Source organism: Gallus gallus, chromosome 2 (genome assembly GCF_016699485.2).
Source record: "Gallus gallus isolate bGalGal1 chromosome 2, bGalGal1.mat.broiler.GRCg7b, whole genome shotgun sequence".
NCBI classification, from domain to species: domain Eukaryota; kingdom Metazoa; phylum Chordata; class Aves; order Galliformes; family Phasianidae; genus Gallus; species Gallus gallus.
This window is the reverse complement of record NC_052533.1, coordinates 4,503,426-4,516,937: the sequence shown is the minus strand read 5'-3', so window position 1 is coordinate 4,516,937 and position 13,512 is coordinate 4,503,426. Positions and strand designations below refer to the sequence as shown.

At 46.6% G+C, this 13,512-nt stretch overlaps 1 protein-coding gene across 6 annotated transcripts in view; it reads right to left on the bottom strand.

Moving 5' to 3' along the window:
• Positions 1-12,101, bottom strand: part of CTDSPL (CTD small phosphatase like) — a 71,100-nt gene extending 58,999 nt beyond the window's left edge. For 3 of the 6 annotated variants that reach the window (XM_040677180.2, XM_015281052.4, XM_025147079.3), the window contains exon 1: positions 11,735-12,084. In XM_040677180.2, the coding sequence (XP_040533114.1) occupies positions 11,735-11,810 (76 nt within the window). In that variant the 5' untranslated portion in view covers positions 11,811-12,084. Of the gene's footprint in view, positions 1-11,044 lie in introns of all 6 variants that reach the window. The other 3 variants (XM_040677178.2, XM_040677179.2, NM_001001316.2) reach the window with 2 other exon arrangements.
• Positions 12,102-13,512: the final 1,411 nt, after the last annotated feature.

Genomic DNA, 13,512 nt, shown 5'->3' with positions numbered 1-13,512 from the left:
GCTCCCCTGCCTGTTACTCTGTGATGCCTTAGGACCGGTGATTCTACGACTACAGTGACTGCTGAGCTGTGATCTGGGTCCTAAACATAAGAAGAAAGCCACCTGGCTCATCTGCACACACATGGCCACATGCTCATCCTGTTTGAGGATCAAAGATTACTTCAATCAAACAGCTGGAAAAATATTCCAACAGCATACTGAACAAGATGGAGGATGCCCCGACCTCTGCATTTATCAAGAAAACGGAGGAAAATTCTCCTGGTTGCTGTGCTTCCCAGGTGCTGAGCACATTTCCATCTTTCAGTCCTGAAGACTTCCAGCCACATTTGCCTGAGGAAATTCTACCAGATATTTAAGTAGAGCACTATTTAGGACTCCACCAAGCAAGGTACATGACTGTAATTAAGATATCAGTGATGACTGAAAGCTGCATTTCCAAGAGAATACTGCAAACTGAACAGCAATACAGCATCTCTTTTGGTCATGCACTCACAGCAGAGGGACAGCAGAACATCCGGCTCAGCTTCTCAGGAAGGACAGAAAGGCTGAAAGCTGCATGCAGGTGGTGTTTGTGAACAAACAGCCCAAAAAAGCCACCCCAGCCCACTCACAGCGAGTACACAGGTCCCAAAGCAGCTCCTGACACCACGCAAGGCAAGGCTAATTGCATGCGGTCTCACATCAGCAACCAAAGGGGCATATTTGGGCACCCGGACCAGAAGGCAGGTCGTGCTTCATAAGCATACTGCTATTTTTTCCTGTTATTGTTCCAAGGATTGCACTGAGCCTCTGGGAAGGGATATGAATAGAAGTGATGTTTTCCAGAGGGAAGGATGGGGGTGTTACATTCTGCCCAAACACTGCTAAACAAGTATCTTCAGATTAAGGAACTCCAAGCTGCTCCATTTAATTGAAATGTATCGTTAATTCTTCCAGAAAAAAAAAAAATAATTAAGAATGACCTCTCTAGTAAATACCTGCTGCTCCCTTTCACTGGAACAGATCATAAACTCAGAATTAAGAATGTTAGTTTTCAACTCTCTTGCTCGGTAACTGCTCACAGAGACACCAATCCATGCAAACTCTGCAGAGAATGTGTTGTTTTTATGCCATTTTGTATGGTTGAGATTTATAAAGAAAGCATTTCTGAAGGCTGAGTCCAAACAGCAATCCTAGCAGATACAGGAAGGCATCCTCAGTTTATTCTACTGTAGCAGCCAACTATCCAACCTGAAGAAATGCTGAAACATGAACTAGAAAGCAAAATCCGAACTGCTTTATAAGACATTTGCCCTCTGGACTTGGCCATCTTCTGTACAACTGCAACCTTTTATCAGCTATTTAACTGAAAATGTAAGGTACAGATTCCCAGAGAATCACAGCTGCTATACACATATGGCCTTAATTAAAGTAAGAAAGCCCATTTACTCCTGTAAAGCAGTTCCCAACAGCCAGCGAGCTGACTATCACCTAACCAGCTATTAAAAAGGTGAAAACTGTGACCCTGTTTTCCAGTCACAATCATTATCCATTCAGAACAGAGACCTTATTATCCAAACCAGAAATCTTTAACTGACCTTATTAGCAGAATGGAAGATAGGACCATCTGCTGCTTGGGGGTTACCATACAAAGATGACCTAGTGGAACTTAAGGAATCATCTTCACAATAAAAATACAAATAATAAATATTTTATAATTTATTTATTTTGTAAAGCACTGTTTTATCTGTCTTTGGTACCAGTGAAGGTGTTTTTAGAACAAAACCCAGGCTACTCTTGTGTTTTACAACAAACACTACTCAAACAAAGGCATGTCCTTATACCCTGGCATCTCACTTCCTCAAAGGGTTGGAATGAGTTTTGTATAGGCCAAACACCAGGTTAACTTGCTGAAAATCACACTGCCACGTCCTTCTGAGCACCATCCCAACGCTGTCTCCTCAGATTGTCATGGTTGCTTTCCTTTCCACATCTTCTATCTCTGCCACTATTACTGGTTTTGCATTGTTGCTTTGGTTCCCCGGAACACATGAAAGTTGCACTTGTATCTGATACAGGCTTTGCCTTGAACAGCTTGTTTTTCCTCCTTTTAATAATACTACAGTTCTGTAACATCAGACAGCAACAGTATTTAGTTACTAAAATCAAGACAAACAAGAGTTTCAGGTACAGGACAGAATCCATCACCTCCAACACAGGTGAGGCAGTGACATTCTTAAGAGCTCTCGGTGCTCACCTGCCTGCCAGAGCGTTGCTACAAAGGTCATTCACAGGGAAGTGCAGCAGCAACAGCACAACCTGTAAATACAGGAACGAGACCTGAACAGATTCCTGCCTCACAACTGCCACAACTGATTTGTTAACTTGCTCCTGTCGTGACACCCTTACAAAAGAGTGGCATCAACCAAAAAAACACAACAACCAATCAAAAAAAAGCAACAAAACCCACCAAACAAAACAATCTTAACACGAGCAGTGAGCACGCTTTGCAGCAATACTAGTTAGAGTTGGTGGGGTATTGTATCTATGCTGTTAGCATCCTTTTCAGCACAGGCAATAAAAATTTGCTGGAGGCTTTCAAATTTCTAATGGGGCATAATAAATTGTATTTGAATTTCAGGGCACAGCCTGCATTGAAATTGTCAGTTTTATCATGATAATCTGGAGACAAAACCATTTAGGTATTCAATACACTTTACAATTAACAAAGACATTTCTTGGCTTTTTTTTTTTTCTTCAGGCTTCACTTTCATTCTCCATTAAACTTTGCCATCCCTGCTTCCTTGACATCTCAACACAAGAAGGAATCTTCCAGAAAGACAGGAGATGTGAGGGAAAAACAGGAGTCCCACAACTATGCACTCACGATAACCCCGATTAAATAAATCCACTTAAAATCTCATTCCTTTGTGGATAAGCACTTTACAGACCTCTACTCTGATGCAAATTGTTTTACAGTTATGTTGTAAACCCACCTCCTTCTGGGACTTTTCAATTGATGTCAATTTGTAATTAGCAAATGAATTGCAATGTAGATTGCATTCAGCACTCTTCCCCTTTTCTTTTTGATTCCCCAACGAACACAAAACCCCCGCAGCTTTCCAAAACTCTCAACTTACTGATTCTCAACAAAACCAGCTTCATATCACGAGAGCCATGAGAACTGGCTGGTGGCCAATGGCTCATTTGGCGAAGAGTCGTCTTCCAGCACTCCCAAACACATCACAGAGAAACTGCTGCTATGAGTTCACGAGGAATGTCACTTCAGATCCTTGACATATGCAGTCGGTCACTGCGTAAAGATACCTCCTCCTCCTCCCCTGTCTGGCAGATGATAATTCCTATGTTGGAATGCAACCCGTAGCTTTAGTACACCATTTTTATTGGTATGAATGCAAACTGCAGTCAGCTCACCCTGTTTAGGGCTTCCTAGGTAAATTCTTTTGGCAGCCATTCTCACCAGCATGGTGAATGAGTAAAGGTTTGCTTTTAGCCAGACTGGACATTCTGACTTCAATCCTGAAGGAAACACCCCAGCATTCCTACTGGTTGATTTGTTACTTTTCAGGCATCTCCTCCCTTTCAATACAGCACAATATTTGCTCAATGTTTTTATAAAAGGGAAAAGAAGAGAGAAACATCTTTGCAGGATCGTTGCCGCAGCATCAGACATAAGATCAAGACTATAATCCCACCAGATTTTAATAAGGAGTCAAGAAACAGAATGTCTCCTTCTCAGGCAGCTCCTACAGCACCATGGCCACCTGTTCCCAATGGCTGCACCATATTGCTCCCCAACATCTCCCACAGGTTCTCCCACAGCCAACCCGTAAACAAGCAGCAGCAGCACCAACTTCTGAGCGCATCTGACTTCAGCATCACCAAAGCACAGGGAGGCAGCTGCCACAGTCCACAAACTTAAGAGGAGAGGAATAAAGGAAGGTAAAATAGAGCAAGAGAGATAAGTGGGATAAATGACCAAACATCTTCCACGAATGTGCCACTACTGACCACTCCTTCAGAGCACTTCCATCTGAACAAGCACTAGGAAAAGTTGCCAGCTTCACCATTCAAGCAAACTGCAACCAAAAAAAAACAACTTCAAAACCAAAACTCTCTGGTTTTTTAAATCTCAAATAACCACACATACGTGCACTCGTGGTATCTAATGCAAGTATGCAGATATTCAGATACGTATGTACACATCAGCTTTGGTGGACAAGCAAAACCCAGTAGCACATGCAAGCTCTTAAATGCATGCCTGCAAGAACTACACATTAAATCCATACCTTTATATTAACTCTGAAAAAGAGTTACATGTCCTGATTCCTCCACACATGTCACTGTACCAGCAGCAGGAGCTATGCAGATGGGGACTGTCCACCTGCTGCCATGCTGTACAATGCCAGGAGCTCATTCCTGAGCTCAGGACACATCCCCACCTCCACTCCAGAGCCAGGAGAAGCTCCATGCCATGGAGGCAACAGCCTTGCAAACTCACAAAATAGGAAAGTTTAAGTTTTCACTGCTGGTTCCAGCACACAAGGAAAGGGCAGGATTTTTTCTGCTGCTAATCCCACTGGGAACCAGGGGCTACAATTCAGGAAGCAAGAGAGCACTGAGGGTGGGGGAGAGCAGGAAAGTGACTAAAAATCAATACAGCACTTTCCACCAAAAAAATAAGGAGGCCCTCCAAGACCAGCAGGGAAAAAAAAGCACTGAGAGAACTGACTGGCCCATTACCCATGAGAGATGACCCAGCTTGAAACAAAACCACCAACACGTATACCATAAATTCAGGCTTAGGTTCATCAGCAGTTTGTTTCCTACAAAACTGTGCTGAATTTTGACCAAAAATAAAACAAAAATCTGAGGAAATTACATACATAGGAGGTTTTGACATCCTTCATTTGGGGTTGTTGTTCTTCAGTACAAAACACAGCCCGTAGCATCTTATTTGCCCCTGTCCATCAGGCTTGGAAAACACTAATAGAGGTTCAGAGGAGATTAATAGTTCTTCTCTGCAGAAATAAATAAGGAAAAAAAAAATCTCATTTTAAAAACCCAACATCCTTCAAATCCAAACCTACCATATATTTATTCAGATTTAACTCACAATAAATTTCCTAGATAATAGAATTCTAGTTTCTAGTACAGCCAATCACTTCTAATAATGGGGTTTTCGTTCTTTCTTTTCTAAATCATGCTTTATCATCTTGTACAAAGAAAATAAGCCGTGGCACTTTTATGTACGCGATCATTTTGATAACGCAGAGCAAAGCCTACAAACTTCATGCAGGCGCAGCAGTGCACAGTGAGCTTTCCCCTAAATACAAGTTTTACCTAAAGCTTGTATTTTTATCCCTAATACCTATGGCACAAAGCAGCAGTGGTACTGAGAGGACCGCACTGTGTGAGACTCATTTAGATTTACAAATTCTTTTTGTCTTATAGCAAACACTAAGAATAAACAAAAGGCCAAACTGATACGACAGCAGACTGCCTGGAACAGAATGTTACTGTTCTATTTAGATGTTACTTCTGCCTTCCGCATTTGTCACATCTATGTCCATTTTACATCTTAACCTCTAAACATAAGAAGAGCTCCCATCAAACTCTGGTAAAAATAGCATTTATAGGAGATTAACATTTCCAATATGGAACTCTTAAAAATATCTCTGGCTACATCACAGCTCAGAAGGCACCTTTCCTCAGCCCCTAACTGGGAGCTCTGCAGATGCAGCAGTGCTGAGCCCCACCAGGGCACGGCTCTCCCCAGCACCACCACACCAACACTACCTGGAAGTATCAGCATCTTTCCATAGAACAGATGCACAAAGGGATTTCTGTTGGGCTTTTCAGCCACGTCTCCACTTCTGCCATGATTCACACAATGTGCAATCCTCACCAGCAATGCAGATGGGGTCTTCAAACACCTAGCTAGGCTGCACCATCACTCACGGCCAAGGATGCAGTCAGAGCAGGCTGGAGGCCGCTCTGTGGGCCAGGAGCACCTACAAGACCCATTCCCTGCCCCATCGCTGGGCTTAGTAGCCCTCAAGAGTCAGGAGCTCTTACCTTCCACTCTGCCCCTTGTCTCCTAATTGTTCTGCACAGAAACACTTCAAATGGGACTCAAAGTCAGCCAAATAATGTCAAGGAAATTCTCCATAGGGTAAGCTTGGAGCAATTCACTCCCAAAGTTTGGATTTCCATACCTAGGACTGCCTGAAATTGGATTTCCAATGGAAAAATAACATCAATCAACAAACATGGAGGACACTGCCAACAAATTCTTCCAACGAAGAAGTTACACAGTCACAAAACAAAGGCACGTTGTTTACAGGATGAGTATTTAAGATTTGACATATACAAAATATGTGGACCAGAACTTTCATATTTGAATTACAACTTCTACAAGGCAGCAAAATCCATAAATTAAGTGCTGTGTGGCAGAAAAACAAGGCTCAAAAACAGCTAAAGCCCTCTAGCAGGCAATGGGAGCGACAGCTCTCATCAACGCTGACCCAGGCAAGCAAGTCTCATTCTTCTTAGCTTTCACTTTCCCAGCATTTTCATGTGGTATCGCTTTAAGGAAGCAAACTTGGACATGTTATCCGGAAGCTGATTTGCAATGTGCAGATTAAACTGTGAAAGATGAAGCGCAGCGCCGATCACGATGCATTGTAGCGATTATCCCAGCAAACGCTATTTGCATTTCTGAATGCTGAATTGACCAAATGTAGGTCAACTTTGTTTTTCTTTTTTTAAAAGGCGTGGTAAACTCCTCAACGCTCAACTTCAATTGCTGCATTGAAACAAATCTGAAATGGAGCTGGCACGCAGTAGGAAGAAACGATAGCGCTGCAGCTCACCGACACCAACTCAATACCAGATATTCATGCAAGCTATCGTTCATGTTACTGCCAGCACACTGCAGCTTGTTAGCTGCCACCTTAAATCAAACCTTGGGTTACTGCAGGTTACTACGGTCTCCCAGGAACATAAAACCTACTGTATGGTTACTCTGGTTTCATGTAACAGCTATGTCATTAGTTAATGATTTAAAATTTTGCCCTCCGTGAGCAATTCACATTCCAAAGCACTGCTGAAGTGGTTTCCATTTCCATTTCTGAATGCTACTTTAAAGTAAAAAAATCTGTAGATAATACCGTACAAATTTCTTGAGACAACGTCTCAGGAACACCAATGTATCTTCAGATCACAGAGTCATAGAATGACCTGGGTTGAAAAGGACCACAATGCTCATCCAGTTTCAACCCCCTGCTATGTGCAGGGTCGCCAACCAGCAGACCAGGCTGCCCAGAGCCACATCCAGCCTGGCCTTGAATGCCTCCAGATGTTTAAGTACTCTGAATTCTGATGAAGATGTATGACAATCTTCAGTCATGACAAAAAAAGGCTCCTAAATATTTTCAACATATTTTCAAAATGCATCTGGCAGAAGATACAATTAATGATTTACTTCGGTTGCGCACTCAAAATCAGCTTTTAACTTTAGATCTTAACTACTCGCTATTTTACACTGTAGTACTGCCTTTATTGGTTCTGTTCTGTTTGTTTTACCCGATATTACTGAATGAAAGCTTGCCTGCTTGAGAAGGTATCCTCAGTGAATGACACTGGTCATTAAAAACAATTAGCAGCGGTTTAGGTTCCATTCTGAACACTTCCCAACTGCTTTATCATAGAAGAAAACACATTTTTGTAAACACACCAAAACACTCAGGTGTTCTGTATAACTGAAAACAGGTGCTCAGCTGACTGACAAACATAGCCGAAGTCAGGAAGGATGGATGTGAAGGCAGAAATCTGAACAGCGGGGTCTGAAGGACCGGGTACCCGCAGAAGGACTGGGCTGGTACTGCACTGCTCCCACACCAGCCCCATGGAAGCACCAGGAATTTACACCAGCTATGAAGAAGAAATTAAAGCACGTAGATTTAAAAGAATGGAGATTTGCTTCTCTGGGCTATTAAGCGTTACCCACCCACAATCATAGAATCACTAAGGTCGGAAAAGACCCAAGGATCATCCAGTCCAACCATTCGCCCTTCACCAATGGTTCTCGTTAAACCATGTCCCTCAACACAACATCCAAACGCTCTTTGAACACCACTCTCAACCACAATCACACTCTCTCTGCCATACTCAGTGCATCACTGCTTGCTTTTCTGGAGATGTAATTGGTACATTAGAGGTCAGTGTCCAACTGATTAAAAAGAATAAATATTCTCAAAATAAGAGCAGCATGAACAGCCGTTGTACCTATAAAATGGATGACACTGTGTCAGACGTTCAGCTTTTCTTCATGGTTTCTTAATTGGTCCCATTTATGGCTGATATAACACACCGTTCTATCTACATTTTAACTTCTGGAGACAAGCATTGTTAACACTTCCAGTTTTCAAAAACAACCACAACAAACACAACATAAAACAGCGCTGCGAAGAACTCTTTTTCTTACTTCAGAGAATCACAGAATGGCCTGGGTTGAAAAGGACCACAACGATCATGTAGTTTCAGCCCCCCTGCTATGTGCAGGGTCGCCAACCTGGGAATTACATTTCTCCTGATTTCAGAGCTTAAAATATTTCTGGTTGCTGACATACCACTTCCAAATGGGAGAATGCGTTTGTTTTTCAGGACTAACTTAACAGCTTCGAGGCCAAAATCCTCCACAAGCACAGCAAAGCAAGCGCTGCCATCCTAATAAAGCACGATTGTAGCACCTTTCTGTGTTCAGCTTTCACTCTGATAGACAACTAAATACAGTGCACCACCGTGTGGCAACACATTAAGGGATGGTTTGTGTGCCAAGAGCTGTTTTTTTCCACTTTCTACATTTTTGGGTGTTTGCTAAGAGTAAGTAACAGCTCCCTCTCCGTATTAAGCAGCTTAGTAAGTTATCATAGCCTCACTTATCTCAAGAAACATTTTTAATATGTCTGGATTAGAGAGAGAATAGTTGGACATTTATATTTATAAAGCACAATATTTACTTAAAAAACAGAACTGCTCCATGGTGAGGACACAGCTCTTTAACTCCTGCCAACCATGTTCCCTTCCACAGAAGTAACTGACCATAGGCATATACTGTGCACTAAGCTCCTTTTGAAGCACAAATACGTATTAATAAAAATAAATCGAGCTAAATGCTGAACTCATGCTTGATTAAAAGCTTCAAAAACATCGGAAAAAAATAATCCAACACTCCAAAGTATACACATGCATTATTTAGTAGTTACTCACTGCTTCTCCATAGCTTAAAGAGAAGAAAAAATTCACTCGTCATAAGAAACACCAATGGCAGCTCCAAAAATCCTACGAAAACCTCAATTCCTAAAGCCACTCCTGGACCGTATTTCTGCAACCCAGTGCTGAGCGCAGGTTGCCATGGGGCTGGACAGCCTGTGCTCACAGTACCGTGCTACTGTAACTCACTGTATCACTAAATTGCAGAAGAGCACAGGCCCAGATGATACTTGTATTAGCTAAACACAGTTAGTTCAGGGTGCCTGGATGGCCGTTAGCCATTTTGTACCAACGTGCTCAGACAGAACCAGCAGCGGCTCTCGCTCTGAGCATCAGCTGCCACCGAGAGCCTCTCCATTCACCACCACAGCTCTGGACTCCTGGAGCTCATCCTATCCAAAAGCTTGGCCCAAACTTCAGAAACGGAGCAGAGCAGTGGGTGAGGCGACACACAGCCCAGCAGGGAAGGGAACACAGCGGGTCTTTGCAAGCTGCATATACCTCAACAGTGGGAGAAGGAAAACCTGTAGCAGGAGCAGCAGAGGCAGGCAGCAGCGCTCCTTCCCAGCCCAGCACAAGGGGCTCGCAGAGCTCCTCTGCCAAAGCTGCTCTTGCACGCTCAAGGCTCACCACAGAGCACGTACCACCATGCTGTGAAGCAGTAGATCAGTCCAAAGCATGCACTTCAGACTACACTTAAAAAAAAACAGAAAAAAAACATCTTCCTTCTGTACCAAGCTCACACTCTTGCCTGTCCAACTCCAGTTACCCTCCTGCCACTCTCCCCAGCCCACCCGTGCTTGTACACAGCCTGCAAGGCCCCTGCTATGTGATTCAAGCCCATCGTGATTTTTCTGCTCCAGACAAACCAATAGCAAGAACACAATGCATCTTATGCAAGTTACTGCATAGTTATGCAAGTTAGATGCATATTTTCGATACACACAGTAGCTGGCTGCACTCAAGCCACTTGTTTGATGTGGATGCTCAGTCTTATTTTGAGCTGTCAATTTTTCCTGTTTCTCCCAGCTGCCTTTTTTACATTAAGGCTTCGACCAGCTGTTAGCAATGCTACCCAAACCCTTCCAGCACTGCAATAACAGAGGCTGTTAAGACCACGGCACCATCTGAGCACTGTGTGACATAAATCTGCTCCAAAGCAGCCTTAGGAGATGTCATAGGCAGAGCAGCAGCACCGTGCTCCTGCAGACACCCCACGCTCAAAAGAGAAGAAAATGTGAGTAATCTCCAGGGATGAGCAAGGCCTCAGCACAGAGTGCCACTTCTCAAGCAATACAAATTAAAAAGCGAGCAACGCATGCAATCATCTAAGAAAAAAAGAAGAAAATCCTCTTTTGGTTTAGTGGAACACCCCACCTTAACAACACAATGTTTTTGACATCCATCTCCATCCTCCTCTTGCAGGCAGCACACGTGAGATGAGCACGCGGTGACTCGGCGTGAGCCTTTCACTTGCCAGCAACCAGCAGCAACTTCTGCAGCTGCCCAGGACCCCCTTGCTGTGAGCCATGCAAAAATGAAAGCATCCTGGAGATCCAATGCCCAGGTCTGAGAGACAAACGTATCAGCCTACCACTTGTAGACCATTTGGAGACCTACCACTATACCTATACCAGACTACACCGCCACAATGTTTGCGTACGAGCAATTTCTGCCTTTCTTTTCCTGCTCGCAACAGAGCACAAACATAACACCCCAAAACCACTCCAAACGTAAGACTCTGTTCCCATCAACCCTGAAGAGGCACCTTCATCCCGCCAGCGCCACTTGGTGCCATCTGCAAGGACGCAGCCCAAGACTCCGCCAAGCTTCCAGATGGGAAGGAGGCGATGGCAGACCGCTGCCGTCCAGGCTCTGAAGGAAGAGCAGCTCCTTTGGCCGAGCTGGATCCATCTTATTTTGGAGCGAAACACCGCCTGGACGCGACACTTTACGCAAGCAACAGCTGTTGATCCACCCAGCCATGGGGATGGCCAGCTTTTAGAAGTCACCCACATTTCTTCCAGCAGCAAGCAGCCTTTAAGAAAAGACACAAACCTGAAAGCTGCGCGGATCCTCGAACACAAGGAAAGCAGGATGAGAGAAAAGCGGGAAGACAGAAAGGAGGAATCCCAAGGAAGAGGGATGGAAAACCAACCAGCGCTCAAGCTGAGGTCTCAAAGCGCAGATCTCAAAGCAGGGCAGGTACCGACCCCGCGCTGCGCAGCGACAACCTGCCAAAGTTACATCCCCGCCTCGCGGAACAAAAGCCTTCTATCGAATTAAGCCCCGATTCAAACCCATACCTCACACCCCAACCCCTTGGCAAGTTGTGGACCGTTCCCAGCCGGAGGTTCCCCAGCAAAGCCCTCCATCCCACCACCAGCACAGCCTCCCCAGGTCCCCGGCGGGGGGTGAGGAAGGCCGGCTGCTCCCCGTGTATTTCTCCACTGCTCACCTTTATCCTGAGTGCAGGACAGGATCTCCTCCTCTTTGGGGTTAGTCACCTGGGTGATAATGGACGGGTTGTCCATGGAAACAGAGGGAGATTTCACCTGGCCGCTTCCCTCCCGGAGGCTTCGTGTGTGCGGGGAGGGGGAGGGGGGGGGGGAAGCAGGCGGAGGGAGGGGGGGTTGTTTGTGTAAAAAATCAATACGCAGATTTAAAAATAAAAATAAAAAGGAGGGGAAAAAAAAAAACAAAACCCAAAACTCCTCCAGGAACGAAGCCAGGCGGGCGGGGAGGGGGGGGGGCAGCCCCGCGCTCGGGGCCCCGCCGGCCCTACCACCGCCGCCTCCTCCCGGCGCCGATTCCCCGCGGAGGAGGGAAGGGGAGGGGCGGGGGGGGGGGAAAGGGGGGGGGGAAGGAAAGGCGAGAGGAGCCCCCCAGGTACCAAGCGCTGCCCGCTGGGAACCGTTGCCCCCTAAAAACCCCCTCGGCCCTCCTCAGAAGCCCCCCCGCCCTCCTCACACCGCTCCCCGCATCCACCTGAGCCGCCCCGCGGGGCCTCTCCTCCTCCTCCTCCTTCTCCTCCTCTTCCTCCTCCCCCCTCAGCGCGTCCCCCGGCACAGCCGCCCCGCTGCCTCCATGCCCGCCGCCCGCTTATCTCATCCCCGCGGCCCCCCCTCCCTGCTCCCGGGCCCCCTCCTCCTCCTCTTCCTCCTCCTCCCGTGGTGCCACCGAGCTCGGCCGAGGAGGGAAACGCGGTGCGAGGGGAGGAAGGGAGGGGAAAGGGGCCGCGCTGCGCCACAGCCCGCCGCCACCGCTCGCAGCCTGTCAGCGGCCCGCGCCCCGCCCCGCCCCGCCCCCGCGCCGCGGGGCCGCTCCAACATGGAGGCGGGCGACGGGCAGCGCCCGGGCCCCGCTGCGCGGTAAACAAGGGGGCGGGGCTTCGTGGGAGGGGGCGTGGTCTGCGGCGGGAGGGGGCGGGGCTCCGCGTGGGGCGGAGAGGAGGCTATTGTTGTTGCTTACAAAAGGCCTCCCGGGGAGAGGGCGGGGCCAGGCGGGTGGGGGTGTGGTCAGGCGGGTGGAGGCGGGGCCGAGGTTGAGAGGGGCCCCTGAGGCGGGAGGTGTCGTGGAGGCCTCGGAGGGGGGGGCGGTGGGGAAGGGGGGGCGCGGCTTTTCCCGCCTCAGCGCCTGTGTGAGGGCGAGCTCCTGTCAGGGGCTGCCTGGGAAGGCGGTGTGGTGGTTGGGGGTGAGATGGGTTTTGAAGTGGTGCGATTTGAAGCTAGGAGCTCTCAAGGGGACTCAGCAGAATCTCTCAGAGAAAATTCTGTATGTATTTTCTAATAGAGTGTCTTAAAACCTGCCTGGCTATCCAGGAGTACCCAGCTGTGATGTGCCTGGAAGGGGACTGTGGTGTTCAAGCCCTGTGGTGTTCACATTATTCCCCTGTCCTCCTGCTCAGCGCTCAGTGCAGGCCCTTGCAGGGGGCTGTTAGAGCATAAAACTGAGGAAAAAAACCTTAAAGAAATGTCAATGAAGAATTGCAACCGAATTTCTCGCCCAGAAGAATAAATACATGTGTTTCAATTGCTTATACAAGCTTCCATTGCGACCTTGCCACAGAAAGGTCAGGTATCATTCTAAATTTCATGGAATAGCCAACAAAGAGGCAGGCAATGTAGATTTTCCTTACGTTGGTTACAAACATGATTGTTGGAAAAGAAATTCACAGTGTCTTACATATATGACACAGACATAGACATAGAATGGCCTGGGTTGAAAAGGACCACA